At 43.9% G+C, this 18,608-nt stretch overlaps 1 protein-coding gene across 4 annotated transcripts in view; it reads right to left on the bottom strand.

Annotated features, from left to right (window-relative positions):
• Positions 1–18,608, bottom strand: part of epha4l (eph receptor A4, like) — a 58,082-nt gene that overhangs the window by 20,036 nt on the left and 19,438 nt on the right. For all 4 annotated transcript variants that reach the window (XM_053320483.1, XM_053320484.1, XM_053320481.1 and 1 more), the window contains exons 4-5: positions 12,947–13,102; positions 5,724–6,059 (exon numbers count right to left, since the gene is read on the bottom strand). In XM_053320483.1, coding sequence (XP_053176458.1) covers positions 5,724–6,059; positions 12,947–13,102 — 492 coding nt within the window. The remainder of the gene's footprint in view (positions 1–5,723; positions 6,060–12,946; positions 13,103–18,608) is intronic.

The raw sequence follows: 18,608 nt of genomic DNA, 5'->3' as shown, positions 1-18,608 counted from the left end.
AGCTGTATGGCCACACAGCTGAGAGTATGGCAACGCTCTATTTTTGAACTAATGGTTGGCATCCATAAAACTGATCCAATTTCCCCTCGGCTGACGCTAACGTCTCAGCCACTTTTCCTACGAGCTGGCAAAATAATGTCTAACTTCATTTTCTGCACGTATGGTTTCCCAGGTCGCCCTTACGTCGTTACAAAGTCCGCCTCGGAAAGCTCAAAATGAGCTCAACCATCGCCTTTTTTTTCCCTTTTTTTGTCTTCAAGAGACCAAATCAATTGGTTTTCATTAAAGCTCAGGCGACTGATCTTATCTTGGAGCCCTTTCTGCCGCGGTTGATAATGAGGCCATATTTCAAGCAGCCGTGCTATCTGCGTTCAGCCACCCTTTAACATGTGAAGGTTAAAGCACAGATAATGGCTTACACTCCTCGTCCCCCTCCCTCCGAGTGTGTCACCGCCGCACAAATCAAACCTCTATCTTCAGGGAGTGTGACAACACTAAAATTGGGTCATACGCACTCTCGACACTACAAAAGGGAAAAATCATAGGCGTTAGGAGGAGATAAAGTTGTAAACAGAGAAAGACTCATGTACAGATTGAGTTTAGAGCAGATGAGATGATATACAATGGGACAGGTGGAGTTATAGTGTAAAGAAGAAAAAAGTAGAGGAATAAATCCAGAAGCAAAAAAGACATAAACACACATTTCAAGTTCCTGTAAGAGCTTAAAAAAACCCTCACATACACAGAGGTGACCACAAGCAACCAAACAACTACACAGAGGCAAAGCTGCACTTAAAAATCCACCGATGCCCAAGCAGTGTTTCCTTTACAGCGTCGGCTCTTCTAAGTTCACAAGGAGTGAATCTTTGACCTCTGCTCCTCAGTGATACTGTAACCTTACTGCTTCCAGACCATCTGCCTTTTAAAAAATTACAGTGGGATGATTAATGAGGGGTTCGCGGTCCACCGATTATGATTGGATTATCTATGACATTATATACATTCTCATCACTTTGAGCGGGGACTCCAGGGAGCCTAGCCTCCAAGCTAACGCTAACAAAACCCTGCTTTTAGCTGGAGATTGAGTTCAAACAGGCCTGGAATCTAAGCACCAGCCAGCGGATTGAGTTTCAGCGAGGGTGAAGAAGCGGCTAGAGATGGGGGCAGCGGGTTTGTAACCGGTGGGGATTGAGGTAGAGATGGAGATGGACAGGGGATGGGATTGCAGACATCTTTCGGTAAATAGATTAACTCAAGGTTGTGTCATCCTGTTGGCCTAATGTGTTGCGTCTCCGTTAAACAATTAGACGGCGGCCATTTGTATCCCCTTCCTCCCCTCCCCGATCAATCTTACCCAGCAGCGAGAGCCAATTTGAAGGCTCCCACGAGGCTGACCGAGGACGCTCCAGCTCAGAAAGAAAAACCCCACAGGGGTCACAGGCCTTCGTTCCCCCGAGGTAATCCACACATCCATCTTTTCCCCTCCAAAGATGACAGTTATGGCGATTTAATCGTGTTCTGCTCCTCTTGTTGCGTTTTTATTTTTCCCTCGGCTAATGTGAGGATAAAGATGAGTGATTTTCTGAGTGGTCCCTTCTGAGGTTCACTACATGAGACGTAAAGGTTAAAAACAGCATAGACGCCGAAATAAGCAATCCATCAAAGGCCGCATTTTATGACTTGTTAAAGATAAATTAGTGGAAGGAATTCCTAAAAAGCAAACTGATACATAGAGAAAATTGAAATATTGTAGAAGCATGTGTGTTTAAAGTGATGCAAGACTAACCCTGACATGTCTATCCCAACTAGAGGAAAGCTTCACCTGAGTCTGTGATTTGGGCAGACAACGCTACAGACTATAGCTGGCACCCCTGTAGAGAAAATATGTGGGACAGATATGTAATTTCTTACTGCCTCCTATGAACGTGTGGGCTAAAAAATGTTGGTGGAATAATAAGTGTTAGACGCAATGAATATTCAGAGATCATTTCAGAATTGTGCGTTCCAAAAAAAATAATAAAAAAAACTCTTTCACAGCCTGTAACGCTTACACACAGAGACACACAGAGACACACACACACACACACACACACGCACACACACATACCCAGCAACACAAAGGACCCTATTACACAAACAGATAGAAAATTCACACAGGCAAAAAAAAAACATACACCTTCTGCCATTATCTCACACAAACAGTAAAAACACTCAATCACAGCACCTATGCATACATTATATTGAGTAAAAAACCATAGCAGAGGTTCTGGGTTCGCTTTGAAAAATGAGCCTCCCGGGAGAAACAGTGGGGCTCGAGCTGCAATTCTTTGCAGACGTTGGTGAGGTTTTTTCGCCTCAGCGTGGGACACGGTTTGTTGAGTGAGCGAGTTTGTCTTTGCGAGCGTGTTCATCACAAAGTATTTGCGCAGCGAGGAGCAGCTGCGGTCGGCGCGAGCAGTTGCACGAATACGCGCTCGATTACAGTTTGACATTAAAAGAGACAGGGGCCGGGGATTGCACATGTGGTTGCCAGATTGGAGACCCCCGTTTGCCAGATTGGAGTCGCTCTTTTTCCCTGCCGCCAAGGAAAAATTGCAGAGGAGGGAGCCGTTTCTCAGGAGGGGAGGGGGGGGGTGTCGATGAAAATGGCTCCTGAGTACAAGATCCTTCCCACCCCTACCCCCCCACACCCCCACACCCTCCTCCAATAAACCCTGCTTCCATCTCCCTGAACACATTTCCACCGTCCGATTTGCCAGAGAGATGGAAACTCACACACATGTGCGCTGACAGACGCGCCCACACACACTCTCTCATGCACTAATTCACTTTTAGTCACCTAAGCCTGCCAAGTATTTTGTATCGAGACATAAACACCTCTCTCTCTCTGACTCTTTCTCACACACACACACACATATACACAAACACGCACAGACACACAAAGTGCATGACCCCATAAAAGGGGAAAAAACATCCATTTACAGCTAGGGGTCAGTTCAAAGCTTGGACATCTCCCCTCTCTCTCCTCTCTCCCCTCCCCTCTCTTATACAGACTGGGTGAAAGGGTTACACCCCAGCTGATTTACGACAGCGGAATTGTTCATGGCGAGACACGGAATCTGACCTCTTTGTGAACACACACACATACACCCACACACAAATGCATGCCTGGTCACAGATCCATGCACATGCAATCAACAAGACTTGTGTCTTCATTTTTGTCTCCTGGCGTGGTCCTCCACTGCACCTTCATCCAATTTTTCTCGCCCCTCACACAAAAACAAGCGCTCCTCCCTTCCAACCTGCCTACTTTATTCCGTACTCTCTAGCCGAAATTTGAACTTTTATGGGAAGGCAGTGGCGGCGGCGAGGGTGCCTTTTCCACAGCACTTATAAATCCTAATAAATCTATCATAATAAATGTGTAATCCACGGTGTCTGGATGAGGGGAGGCGATACAGAGAGAGGGACAGCCACAGATGACTGGCTGGATTACCGGCGGCTGAAACCAGAGCTTCCAAAAGCCCCTACCGAGCATTAGCAGGAAGAAATCCAATCAGTCTGGAGCTATTCTCTTTAACACGCACCCACACACACACACACACACACACATACAATCACACGCAAATTAGAAGAGACACGCACCACGCAGAGACACATAGAGGACATTGTTTGAGAGTCTTTCTCTCTGCGAATGTACAAACAGTCAGTGTAACACATTTTCTCACTTTTAGCCAAGCATGCAGTCAGTCCTGAAACATATGCAATCACACACACACACACATATACACACATACACTTTAATAGAGCTTCCAGCTGCAAGCTTCATATAACTAATCCAGAAGAACAGTTGTGAAACATGCACCAGTGACGAGCCAAAGGCAACATCATCTATATCTTACAACTTGAAGTCAGCAGATTAGCCTGGAGCAACCTCAGGGGGAGATTGCTCTGTGCGTGTGTGTGTGTGTAACTATGTCTTTGTATGAATTCATGTGTGACATCTAGCACTTTGGAGGGTTTTTTTTTTTGCGTGTGACCATCCTGACATGCTATTACGAGCCCTCATTCTGCACCCCGCCCCCCCCCACCCCACCCCCCGGGTGTGCTCCATTACAGCTTACGCCTGTTTGGCAGCACTTGTAGCTCTCCCACAGGCAACGCATCCATTCATCTCTATCTTCCTGACCCCGGCTGATAAATCAAGCCGCTGTTTCCTTATACTGCCAGTCCATGCCCCATTCAAGATATTCGCTTTTCCCAGGGATGGAAATTAGCGATAAAAAAAAGACGACACAAAAGGGGCACTTAGCCTGCCACCCAAGAGCAAAAGCAGTAAAAGAAGATCCAAGGTAATGATCGGCTATAAGCGGAGGAGGAGAGAAAGGAGGGAGGGGATGAAGAGAAAGAGCCAGGGTTGTAAAAATTCATTTGCAGAACAACCGGTTGCAAAATGGCTAAATGACAAAACAACGGGAGGCTTTGGACGCACCCCCAGGATCAAATGGCTCTTCTCCAGCTCTGGAGGAGAGGCTGCATTCATGGGTGTGTTCTACTCAAATATTAACAAAGACAAACACACACACACACACACACAATCCAGCAGCATTTGTAATGAAGCCTCTATAGATCAATACAACTCATCTAATTCATTAGTTTCAGAGCTAAATATAGCACGTTGCCCCTATCTTCATCCTGGGCTGCTCGGGCCTAATTATGCAAAACTCAAGTGAAATATTGCAGAAAATGAATTCCCACAGCAGATAAATCCATCATCCTGCACTGTAATCATCCAGCTTTCGCCAAAATTATTCACAGCTTTAATAAACATGTTTTGACACCCAGATTACCCCCCCCCCCCCTCCCCTCCAAAAAAAGTACTCCAAGTTTTCAATGTATCAAACCTGTGCTCTGTATCAAACATTAGCCTGCACACATAACTACCAGGCTTCTCTAGAACATACACTCTTTCCTTCAAGTCTAGAAACTGTTCTGGAGCTTCTGATCGTATCACATGATCTTCTTCAGCAGGTAGCGAGGGGTACTCAACCAGGGGCAATGAAAGTATGAATGCCTATGATTTCTGGACAAGACGGCAACTCCACTTCTAGCTCCAGAGGAAGACCATGTGAAACGGTCCTGCATTTTTCAACTGCTCTTTCCAAGTCGAGAAAGAGCAATAAAGTATACACTTTATTTTGGACACATCTTCAGGTCCATTTCAATAAAATAAACAAAAAATACAATAAACTACAATAGTATTGGTTAAAACGCATACAGCTGTGTTCCAATGCTTCTAAAACATATGTAGTGATTTATGTTTTTATAATTCGTGACTAAAACTTGCATAAAAAGCTGCACTTTACAATGAGTCAGTGAATCTTACAGAATGGTCAGTAGAGTGGAAACATATGTTAGTATGTCAATAGATTGAGCCAGTTAGTGTTGAACAATTCCAATCTGATTGACAAGCGCTAATTTATCGTTGAATGAATCAATACTACACTGGTTGCCTATGTCAAGCCTTTTAACCTCAACCAATTTACATTTTGACTGCCTTGTGAATTCTTGTAAGAAACATTAGCTAACTGAAGTCATACTTGGGTTCAAAGATGTCCAAGTATCGCCCTTTAAAAGTCTATATCAGTCAATCCCTTTAATTCAACTGTTTAAATTTAACACTTCCCCCATCAACTCACACCAAACACGTCTGATCATCTTACCGGCTTGGTTGGTAGTGACGGTCACTGACACGGCCTGTTCCGGCCCGGGGCTTTGAGGCGACACTCCGTTGACCGCCCACACCTCGAAGGTGTAGTTGGTGTGGGCCTGCAGCTCGTTGATAGACACCCTGGTTCCCTTCAGACTCAGTTGCTGGGGGCTGAAGTGGATGCCGTTACCGCAGGGTTGACAGCGCTGACCGTCGGGCCCGCAGCGTTTACACACCACGTTGTAAGTCAGGTCCTGGCGTCCTCCCGAGCTCCTTGGTGGGCTCCACTCCAGGTTTACGGAGGTCTCGTTCACGTTGGAGATGAGGTGGAGCGGCGCCGTCGGAGGTCCTACATAGGTGGAAGAAAAAGGAAAGAGCGATGGTGAAATGCTTGACTGGTAAAGCGTTACTGTTGAAGATGTAGAGATGGACACCACATAAATCAGTTTTAAGAGCATGAATAGAATACGATTGCACTATTATCAATACTACTACCTTCTGGTGGCTGCTTCAATGGGTCTTGTAATTGATTCTTTCCATGCATACATATAACAAAGATGTGGACCTGTAATTGACTGCGTTATCCCTTTATTGAGAGCTGAGGCTTCTTGAATTCCTTTTTAATGTCCTGTACATTACGAGCGAGGGAGGATCCAATTTCACCTCAATTAATTCGGCACCTTAAGTGAAATCCAATAGGCCAGCAGATTTCTTTCCCATTCATATGTCGAATCAGCTGGAGATGGCAAAGTGCCTGAACCCCCGCTGCTAACAGTGGGACTTTATGGCACACACTCAATAACTTTTAGACAAAGTTTGCTTTGGACCCTGTTATTAAGTTCTTGCTTTGATGTAAGGCCTGCCCGCTGTAGCTTTTTATGGGAGCAGCTCTCTCCGCCGATATGTGACACAAACTCCCCTGCTCATCAATCCCAATTTGCATGTCAGCTCTATTGTAATTAATGTGTTTTTTTGCGTCGCTTTCAAACATAAGCGGCGGTAATTGACTTAACTCTCCCTCTCTCTCGCTCCTTGTCTCTGTTTTCTCCGTATCTCTCTCTCTCTCTCTCTCTCTCTCTCTCTCTCTCTCTCTCTCTCTCCCCTTCTGACTAATGAAGCGCACGCGAGTGGGCTGGGAGGAGGAGGAAGGGGGGGTCGATACAGGGTGAAATATGAAAGCTAGTCAGTCCACGGACGAATCATCTCACAACGGAAATTAATTATCAGTGTTATTTTTGGAGGAGCAGAGTGGCAATGAGTGATTTCAAAGAGACACAGAGAGCAGCAGAGGGGACAGTGCGTAGGAGTGTGTGTGTGTGTGTGTGTGTGTGTGTGTGTGTGTGTGCGCGCGCAGTCTTCCCACCGAGGAGGACTACTGAGCTTTTTAAGTGCAGGTTTTACCCATGATGTGTGTGTGGACCTGACTCGCATGTTGTCAGCATTTTGTAGCCTGGCGGATAGTGGCGAACGTGGAAAACGCCGTGGGGGTAAAACCCAGACTGAGATGAGGGAGATGGAGAGGAGAGGAGAAGGACAAACACCGTCTGTTCATCTTGGAAGCAAAAAAAAGCTGCTGATTAGTATGGAAGGAGTGAGTCTGGATGGATGGAGGGAGGGAGGGATGGACAGAAAAGGATGGGCTGCGGGTGAGGAGGGGGTGTCTCTTTAACTGAAAAACGACCTCGAGGGTCACTAACAGCCTAAGTCACAATCTGTGTGTGTGAAACAGTGTAATAAAAGGATGCAGAGTACGCACGCCGGGTGTTAATATTAGCATCACTTCAGCAGATTTCCTCTACCATTCCCAGCCCTTTCCATGAAAACCTATTAATAAATTCTCATTAAAAATGATGATAAAGCGCTGACTCCCTCCTCCCCTCCTCCCCTTCCCCCCTTCTCTTGCCCCCCACTTTTTCTCCTCCTCACCCACTTTTCCCCTCTCGCTCTTTCACCTCATTCCCTCCGTCCGCTTCTCAGACAATGGGAACAAGTTACAGATGGGGTTTCTAAATTAAGGTGCCAACACCCAACCGTCATGGTAATAGGCCTTTGTCAGTATGTTAGGTTCAACTAACCTCTACTTTCTTTCTATACTCTATACTATATACTAGTGGGCTGTATAAAACACATTTAGGCTATTATTAAGGTTTTATGTAGACTTTAAAGCATAAACCATAAAGCAGGATAAAAGTCATATTAATGTTTCAGGTCATGTGACAATCTGTTCTTGTCCTCACAGGAGTAGAAAGATGAACCAAAATCTTCCCAAAAGAAGAGATTTGTTACCTCTCACTTACAGGCCTGAGGATATATTATGTGTATATGTATGTTTATATGTTGCTATGACGAGTGCTGCACCGGCGCTTACTTTACGACAGTATAAAGTCTTAAACGCATTCCACCACGTGTCAGCATTCCCCTCTGACATTCCTCACACACAAAAAACTACCTTTGCTTGTACCTGTCGCTCTCCCAGAATGCACCAGTGGGAGCAAGGGAGCGTGGGAGAGCCGTCGGCTGTGACTGACACCCAGTAATTAATCCTGAGAGAGAGAGAGCGTAGTGGTGGTGGTGGTGGGTGAGGGAGATGGGAACGTAATGCTAACTCAACTTTCATACAACGTTAACTCAACATAGTCTTAAAATTCCCCTTCTTTATGGGTGGAATCCAGAGGGAGACAAAGTTTCTCCTGAAGAAAGTTTTAGCTAAAAAAGATGGGTTTTTTTTTTCTTCCTCTCCTTTTCTTTTCGTTTATGGCCTCGCAATTTGCTCAGAGCCTTGTTTCTTTCTTTCCTGTTGCTCCTTCGCTTCCATCTCGCCTGCTTTAATCTGTCTCTCATTTTTTTTACTCTGCACCCATTCTCCCCCCCTCTCCCTTCCTCCTCCCTTCTCTCCTTCTCTATCCCTCTTTCTTCCTGTCTCTCTCTATCAGTAATTGTTAGGCGAGTGTTGTGCAGGGCCAAGGTGGAGAGCAGACTAAATTAGCTGGAGCATCGACCCCGCTATTACTATCCGGCTGGGATTTATTCAATGCCCCCTCAAGCCCTCTCTGCTCTGCGTTCATTCCTCCCTCCATCCCTCCTTCCATCCCTCCCTCTTCCTCTCCACCAAACTGCCACTAAGAAAACTGGAGTACAAATCTGAGAAACGCATCAAGGGCCAAGAGAAAACTAAAAAAAGAGGAAAGGAGAACACCCCTTCTTATAACCTGAGCACAGTGGAGCAACCAGCTCCCACGGGTGTCGGTCCCTGGTCCTCATTACCGCACTGTGCATGGTATATGTGTGTACTTTTACACACCCATCCGCAGTGTGGTAACCCTAGCATTTCGTAATTTAATTACAAGATAAATGTCAGTGTAATACGTTATAGTAACTGTAAAATATATTATAAATATATTATATATTTTTATTTTAATCTTGCTTTATAAGAAATGATCTCTATTATAAATCATGTCAGCGTCCATGAAAAACACCTGAACTTAGAGTTTGGTGCTTAATGGGAACACTTACTCTAACAGCTGGAAACATTTGTTAGAAAATTTGAAAAGTATTCAAAAAGTAATCAAATGTAATAAGTAATTGCTTATTTTATCCAGAACATGTTTTGATTGGCTTCTACCTCTTGCATTTCTGAACAAAAGTATATGTTGTTATTAATATAAATATCGCTCTATAAACTGTATAGACAGAAAAATGGCAAGAGGCAAAAATGAAGAGGAATTTTTCAAAGCAAAGGTACTCAAATTCTTTAGAAGGAAGTTGAAAAAAAACAACATAACAGCGAGAAGCAAATCAGGAAACCCTGAAACCCAACAGTAAAAAAAAAGTAATCCATTTATCCTGCCAGGTTCCTCAGGCAGGTCGATCTAATGTGTTGGAGGCAAACATTTTGGATTGTTTCTTGAGTCTAATCTGTAGAGCGAGCATTCCGACCAAATGTATTACACATTACCCGCCGATCAAAAGAACAAAGAGGAGGCAATGAGCGGAGATGCAGGAAAAGGCGCTGACAGATAGGAAACAGGAGGAGAACCAGGCCTGCACACAAACAGTCGCACAATGACGAAATTACACAACATCCAGTTTTAATCATCATCTTGCATCAGTAGACCCCGAGCTATTGGGGAGGGGGGGCGGAGTTTTCAATTATCCACACACACACACACACACACACACACACACACACACACACACACACACATACACACAAGCACACACATACAGACATGCACCCCAATTACCAGATATGCTGGCTCTTTCCCGGCCTGACCTTCAGCAAGGCAAACTGGGAAATTACTTTAAGAGGGGTTTTTCATTTGCTCTGTTTGTGACTCTGAGTGTTTTGAGAGAAAGAGAGAAAGAGTGAAAAAATGTGGATGAGGACGGATGCGTGAGTGACAGCTGTAATTACAGAGCTCTAACATGTGGGTGAGAAGTTTTTTTAAAAAAAAAGAAGAAAAAAAACGCACGAGGGAAGGAAAACAGCAGACGACAGACAGGGTGAGGGTTCAGAGATCACATGTTGACCGACTGACGAGGCGGGGCAAAGGTCGCTGAGAGAGTCCCGCTGATGTGGAGTTCCTAACAGTGGAGTTAGGAACGTAGCTGAGATCGCAATGCAGGACCCTATTAAAAAAAAACAGCCAAGTAATGAGCTTTGACAGCTGTTGCTTGCAGCAGCCGTAGTCAAATGCCATACTGACTAACAAGACAATGGGGGCGATGTCCCAGCTCATCCATTAAACGAGGGTGTGTAACTCAATATATAAATGCTCGGACACACCAGTAAGAAGGGAGGAGGAGGACGGGGGTGACTTAGTGATAGAGCTCATGATTTAATTTTAAAATAAAAGTTATAATCAGCAGCTTATTTGTGTTTTTATTTTCTCTTTAATATCTATTACAGTATGCACTGTCTGAGCATACAAACACAAAGGAGGACTTTGCTTGATGAAAGCAATGCTGAAAAGTGTCCTCAAACCTTTTTTCACTAGTATGACCCTTTAAAAAAATCAGGCATACAGTATTTGGTTCATAGTGAAAATGATGAGCCCAATTTAATGGTTAATAACACCACAAATAAACAATTAATTTGAATTATTTGTGAAACTGCAGATTAGATTTTTTTAATTAATTGATTAATCATTTGGGTTTGTAAAGTATCAGAAGCTGTGAAATATGTCCAGTACAATTTCCCAGGGCCCAAAAGTGAAGCCAAAAAAATGACATCATGGTGTAAAATCTGAAAGGTATTCATTTGTACATTCAAAAAGCTGGAATCATCAAATATTAAGCACTCTGATTTATTAAACAGAATCTTCAGATTTTCAGAATAAGAATAAGAAGTCTTTTATTTATTTATTTATTTTAATTTTTTTGCTTGTAATGTGATAATAAAAAATGTGACAATATTAACTGAAGATAGTAAAGCTTGTTTCCAGTGAAGTAGAGCTCAGCCACTGGAAATAAAAACTGTTTTTGCCCACGGACATGAAAACACACACACATCTCTTCCTATCTCTGTCTATGCTCTGTTAGCTACTATGACTCACACATAGTGAAATGTGTTTTTATATGTCCAGTGTGGCCAGCTACTTGCACAAAGTCCTTGACTGTGTGAACTTTTGTAAATGCTTCTGAGTACATTATGAGTAAACATTTTAAACTATTTTACAGGAAGAGAAAAGACGTTATGATGTAAAAAAAAAAATACTGATTTTATGATGTATATTTGGCGTATGATGAGAGATAAATCAGTAATTAACACAAGGATCAAAAGTGAGAAAAAGTCATTTTCATTTCACTAGGTCACTAGGATGTTGAGTTTCCCATCATGTTCCTGGATATCTTCACACACACAAACTTTGCTACTCTCCATTGCCAGTTTATATGACTCAAGCTTAATGACTTATAGCAGATTCTTAAAAGCTTTTCTATTCAAACACAGTCCAAACTAATTATTAGGTTCAGAGAAAAAGTGAAAGAGAAAGTAGTCATGCAATCAGCGCTTAGCACCTGAGACATAGCCAACATTTAACACTTGAGGCTCTTGCAGATTATAATGTTCCTCAAGTGGGACATTTACTCGTATGCTCTTATTGTGAAATGATTCCACAACAGAGCATTGTTTATAATCCTGCATAGATACAGTAAATCTGGGGAATAATTAGAGGCCGCTCAGTTCTGTTGTTTAAGTGTTAGGCCGGGGGTGTTGGGCTGCTCGTCTGATTCAATAAACTGTTTAGCTGAGTGATGAATCCGCAGGAACTTGACAGACCGTTGGAGCCAAATGGCGAGCCAACTATGAGCTCAGCGGCTTAACAGATGTTTTGGTTGTTCAGATTGCTTTATGACACACACTCGCTCATACACAAACGTCTGTCACATGATTGCTTTGATTTCCTGGGAAATGAGAGTGTAGCACTTTTAGGTGTTGTGTAGGGTTTTTTTTCCCTTTTTGTTCTCTGTCTGTGGTTATTTCTCCATCAGTATAAAATCCCAGTGCTGTGACTCAGAGAAGAGAATGAGGGCTAAAAAAGGAAGAGGTAGGCAGCGGGATTGTTAACAATATTTGTTATGATAGTCATGGTGAGCCAGGGAGGGTGGAAGAATCAGATTCACCAGAGTTTGACTCATGCAGGATGGAAAGTGGAGATACACACTGAGAAATAAAACACTGAATATCTTCCTTTCGCTCCGTGCCTTCCTGTGTTCTTCTTTCTCACTCCTCACCACTTTAACCCCTCTTTCTTATCGCTGCATCTTAATCATTCTCCGCATACATCTGCAGCTTTCCACCTACCCCGTGTTTTTCCACCTTTTTCCTCACCTCGCCGCGTCACCGCTAGCGGTTTTTAATCTCTATTTGTCTTTTATCGTTCTCGCCACTCCTCTGCTGTTTTGCAGTCTCTCTGTGGAAGGCTGAATCTGAGATGTGGCGGTTTATACCCTCATTAGTTCTCTGTCACCATGACTGATCACTAAGTACCACCTGGAATCAAAAGACACCTATTAAACCGGCACATGGCTGCTTTATGTGTGTGTGGAAAAGTCTCTCTGTGCGAGGGGGTAATTGAGGTTGACATTATACGAGACAGATAGCAGAGAGAGAGAGAGAGAGAATCCATGACCATGTAAAGGCAAAGGCAATCACTCTGTGTGTGCATGTGTGTGTGTGTAGTGTCTACTGTATGTTGTGTATCCCTATGCATTACTACATATGGGTGTACTTACGGGTGCAGGGCATGGATGCTGGGTCTGTTTCGGATCGAAAGTATCCTTTATCGCAGACGCAGGAGGTGGAGCCTTCCCTGACGGAGTAGCTGTGGAGCGGACACTTGGAGCAGGCGCCATCGGTGGCCAAAGCACGGTAGTAACCAATCTTGCAGGCTGAAAGAGAACAAGGTGATGGGGAAAGTTTCTGTTAGATGTGATGTCATCATGAAAAGGACGGATCTAAACCAAGGCTTTATATAAGCATAGCAAGGCTTTGAGTTGATTGATTTAATCTGGGGAACCATGTCAATCAGGAACCTTTTACATTTTTTTTAAATAAAGTAATTATTTACACTTAAATGCACTGTAGGTGAATATAATATTTAATATTCATCATTCTATTGTGGTTACACCATTTGATGTTTTCAGGAGCATTCAGTCTTACTTTTGGTTAAATAAAATGGTGCAAATGTCATTTCAAATGACATAAAACCAACAAAAACACAACATGTACATTTAACAAACTTTGGTGTCACCAAAGTCAGTAGGATTCAAACAAACAAATTTCTGTCTCGACCAAAGTGATGGACAGACCGAAAATGCCATCCGTAGAGCCAAGCAGCTAAAACTCCAGAATTCTATCTGAAAGCTTTATATGGCCATAGTGTATCACAAAGGACATTTAGCAATGAGTGGACGTTGTCATGACATTGTACTTGACATCAAATATTTATTTTCCCATGGACGAGAAGAAGAAATGCTGTGATCTTGCCCATTTTCCCCCAATTAGCAACAGGAAAACAATATGTTGCCCAGAGGCTTCTACTTCTCTTGCCATTACTTCCTCTCTTTGTCTTCATTTTCCATCTTCAATGCTTTCTCCCCTCTCTCCTTTCTCACAAACCTGGGTCCCATTATCAAAAACAACAGAACAGGAGTAAAGGGCACTATTTCCTCTGACTAAAAAAGAGAAGATCAAATAACTACCTCATGTCTTTCTCACAATTTTAAGTTATGCTCTATTTGGCGAGACTTGGAGTCGCAATGAAACCGGAGACGTTGGCATTTCGGACCATTTAACAAACAAATGCCACCACGCTTGGCACATCAGGAGTTCTGTCGCTCTCACAGGCCTGTTTTCACTCTAACACACACACACACGTACACACATACACACACACATACTTCCGTCTCAAATGGTAACCTAAGTGACACTTTTCTTACTTTTGGCGACTGTGCTCGCCTTTCACTTGAGTGACAGTTTGATTGGAGGGCTCATCTTTCAAGGAGTTTCTCCCTCCGTCTATCCGTTTCTATAATGGTCGGGGGAAACCTGGTGGGGTTATATTTCACCCCCTGAGCGCTGAACCAGAAGAGGAGGACAAAAGAACAATTCTCTAAGAGGTGCGGCGTAGACAAGCACAACACCGATTGGACCAAATAACCTGTCAGTCAGTGAGACAGCCGTGTGCTTGGCAGTGGGCGGCGAATGGTATTGAGACCGGAGGGTCGTGGTTTGGGATGTGGTCGAGTGGGATATGTGTATGTGTGTGTGTGTGTGTGTGTGTATGTGTGTATGTGTGTGTGTGTGTGCATGTCTGTGCCAGTGTGTCTCTCTGTCTTGTTATGATGTAAGAAGACCCACTGGAGACAGATGGGTAAATTCATACCCAATATAAATCAGATAATTACACACTTATAGCCTGCAAGGGTAAAGCAATCCCCCCTGCACACACATGCACACACACACACATACACACATACACACACACACACAGAGGCTTGCTGTCCTCACAAGCACAAACACACAACCCAGATCTAAAAAGTGCATTTCAAAAGCGCGGATTGCAATGCCAAAGTCATAAATACATCAGGGATCCCTACATACAAAAGAACAGTCACATAAACAAACTCCCACATGTGTTCACCACACAAGAAATCAAATCAGTACCTCTCCACATACACCGCAGCGAGGAGGAAGTCCGTCCTCCAATGAAAACACACATTCCAACACCCATTTGACATGCTCACACGTACAAACAGCAGAGGAAATCCACAAACTCCCTAAAATACCGGGAAATCCCTCTCTCTGAGGCGTAATAAAGTCAGGCTCTTTGCCCCTCAGCCTTTCTCCTCTCCAGCAGCTGGATTAGCGTAGCGTGGCGTTAACCGAGCCGGGCTTATGAGAAGCCCCTTGAGAAATAATTCATACTTGGTCTCACACACAGCATCATAATCTCACATATACACTACTATACTCATACACAAACAACACTATACTTTCTCACACACTATTATACTCATACAAACATACAAACAACTCTCTCACACACACTTTTACAGTCAGTTGTAATTACATTCAGTATTTACATTCATTATCATTTGTTCTGATTATAAACCTGAAAGAATAGATTGCTCACTAAATAATGATCAAGAGAAAGAGATTTGACAGTTTAGAATAATTTCTAATGGGAATATTGAATGGGAAACATTTCAGTTAAGATGCCCTGTATGACCAATAAAGTCAGGAGAGCATCACTTTTTTAATATCTTGCAATATGTGATCTAGGGCCAAACACTTCCTCTGGATGTAATTACAAAATCTACCCATCATTTACTCACAGTATAGTCAGAAGTGTCAAAACACCTGTTAAAAGGCACCAGAATACAGGAAATGACATCTATTTTGTCAAAACCTTTCTGGGGTAGTGTATATGTGAGATGATGATGCTGTGTGTGAGACCAAGTATGAATTATTTCTCAGAAGGCCTCTCATACGGGCTCGCTGCTACCTGCTGAGCCATTCTTCACCCCCGTTCTCAGTCAGTCAATCAGGGCTAAATCCCTGCCGCTTCACTCGCTAACGCTAAGCTAAGCTAAGGACCTCTTTGATTGTAGCCTGCAGGGGTGCGTGAACCCCCTCCCCACCCCCGTTTCTTTTCTTCACAGTTGCGAAACAAAAAGAAGGGAGAGATTAGTCGTCAGGCACTTTGTGTTATCTCTCTATCTTTCATCATCCTTAGGTCTCCTCGCTTGAGATAGAAGGACACTGGGATTTTGTGGGGTATTGTTTAAGGGGTTGTGACTGCTTCAGGTGACAAAACACAAGGTTACCATTAGGGTTTGTACATGTGCGCTGACCAGGAAAGTGTTCAGAGTTGAGAATGGGGTCAAGCAGCTGTTTGAGAAGATGCCTCTTTACTAAAAGCTAGAGGGAGAGTTAATTGAGTCCCATGCTTCACAGCCTTTGGGCCTGAGCCTCTTTAAAAGAGACGCAGTTTAAGAGCCGACTACCTCAAACTGTGCACACTTGATGAGTTTTTCGCTCGTCAATTATTAAGCCGTCCCGGACTGACCCCAAGAGCCTCCCTCCTCCCGTCCATAGGCCATCCCAGAATTCTTTTGCACAACTTCAAATCCCCTATTTGCCATCCAAAGTGCTCTGGCATCTTCATCTGCGGTTTTTAAAACTCTAAGTTTCAGAAATTGTGTTTGAAAATGTGATGTCAACATGCGAGGGCTTGTTTATAGCAGCCACTGCCCCGCAGAAAGGAACAGCGGAGGGAAGAGAAAGGTCGATATCCAAGTAAAGCTGGGGAATTTGCTTCCTATTAGGAGTGTGAGTGAGTGTGTGTGTGTGTGTGTGTGTGTGTGTGTGGGTGTGTGTGTGTGTGCGAGAGGAAAGAGACCGCAGTAGTGGGTGGTCCAAGAGACCGTGGCTTCAGAGAGGAATCTCCCTTAAGACTCTACTGGATTTATCACTGTCCGGGCCAGCCGTGGCAAACCCACACACACAGACACAAATACAGACACACATGAACACACATGTATTTAGTTTTTATGGGATCTGAGCTGAGAAGCCCTCATCATATCCTCTTATAGCTCTCAAAAGTCTAACCCAATTTTTCCACAGCACCTTTTTTATACTGTCTCTGTGCCCGGTCGCTCTTGAACACTCTTATATTATTTTTTCGCCCTCTATCTCTCTCTTCCATTCTGCAAGGCTTTCTCTCTGCAGGCCTCCTTTCAGACAGAGAGGGGTTTGTCAGGTGCCAAATCCCTGAGCTGAGAGATCAAAGGCAGACAAAGAGACTGGTGACTTACTGTTCTATTCTGGAAAGGCAAAAAAAAATGGAATCCCTCATAGACTGGGACATCGCATTCTTCCCCCCTTTTTTCTTCCCCAGCAGCTCTTTCACTCATTCAATCCTCCTCTCTGGCTTCAGTCTTTATTCCCTTTTGTCAGCCTTTCCTCCGCCCCATCCCCATCCCTGTTGTCTCTAAGCTAAAGCACATTTAGAGGAAAGGGGGGCAATGAGGAGTGGAAGGAGAGGGTTGTGGGAGTTAATGAGTAGTTTTGTCTGTGTGGTGGGGATTCTGCCGGGCTGAATTGGTTGCATTGGGTGAGGGGAGGGGAAAACTGTGGACGCAGCCATCAGCAAAAAAAAAATAAAAAAAAATAGGAGCATACAAAAGCTAATGATACAATGATAGCTACCCACACACGAGCCGAGTAAAATCTAGCTAAGTTTGCTTCTGAGTAGCAACAGTCTATACACACACACACATACACCAGGCTTTGAAACAGCTCCCTACACTGCCGCTAAATAAAGCCGCATCTACCCACACACACACCCACTGCAGCCCACCTTGACTGACCCGCATGCAAAGCCTGATAGGCAAGCTATTCTGCAGCCTACACAACAAAGTATCCAATACACTAGGGACTCAAAGCATGAGAGCAAACATGCGCTACAATAGCCTTCCAAAAAACCCCAGGAATATAACACCCAGCACACGGCACACAATAACTAGGCCTGCCCAGACAGAACAATTGCCTCTCTTATAATAATGAGAAAAAAAAGACAATTGTGTTCAAACTACAGCATTTTCCACTCCTTTCAAGGCTGCGCTTTATCTTCTTTGGGTGATGAAAACTCGGTCACTGTTTTTTTAGTCATAACAGACAGTGAGCACTCCTCAGAAGAGTAGTCAGAGGTAACCTCACAATGCCGCTCTTTCAAAAAAAAATAACCAAGTGATCGTCTTTCAGGACCTGAGGGCAAGGAGAGTCTCTCCTCCTGCGATTTGAGGAGCCAGCGCTCTCTATTCAACCTGCATTTTCTGTCATAACCCTTTGCCTTTGCTCTTTTTTTCCCCTCTTTTCCTCCCTGTGGAAAGCAGGTGAGACTCCTGCTAGATATGATTACTATTCCAAGAGTGCTTTGTTTATCCCCTAGCTGCTGTCCCAAAAAAATATATTTTCGAAAGTCTTATATGCTTATATGTGCTGGATATTGCCACACACATACACATATAGATGATAAAAGAGCATCCACACCCATACACCTGAGCCAAAGGCGTATTAGTAGGGATAACTAGCTGCTGACCGTTAGCATCTGTCACTATAACAGCAGGAGAGCGGAGCAGGTTAACTCATTAATTCCGTCACCGGGGGTTATTAATTACCTCCGGCCCTGACGGCGACATGCAGCCACACGGCCAGCGAAAGCCATCAGAGTGATGGATGAGGGACACACGGCCACCGAAACTGATCACCGTGATTGATGACATACACTCGAAACACATCTTGACCTTGACCTGCCGAGGAGAGGGGGAGGGGGGAGGGGTCACTCACTAGCGGTACCATCCTTTAAGATGCAAAACCAAACAAGTCAGG

This window comes from Scomber japonicus, chromosome 6 (genome assembly GCF_027409825.1).
Source record: "Scomber japonicus isolate fScoJap1 chromosome 6, fScoJap1.pri, whole genome shotgun sequence".
Taxonomy (NCBI): Eukaryota; Metazoa; Chordata; class Actinopteri; order Scombriformes; family Scombridae; genus Scomber; species Scomber japonicus.
Note: the sequence above shows the minus strand (reverse complement) of the source record. Positions and strands in the feature narration are given on the sequence as shown.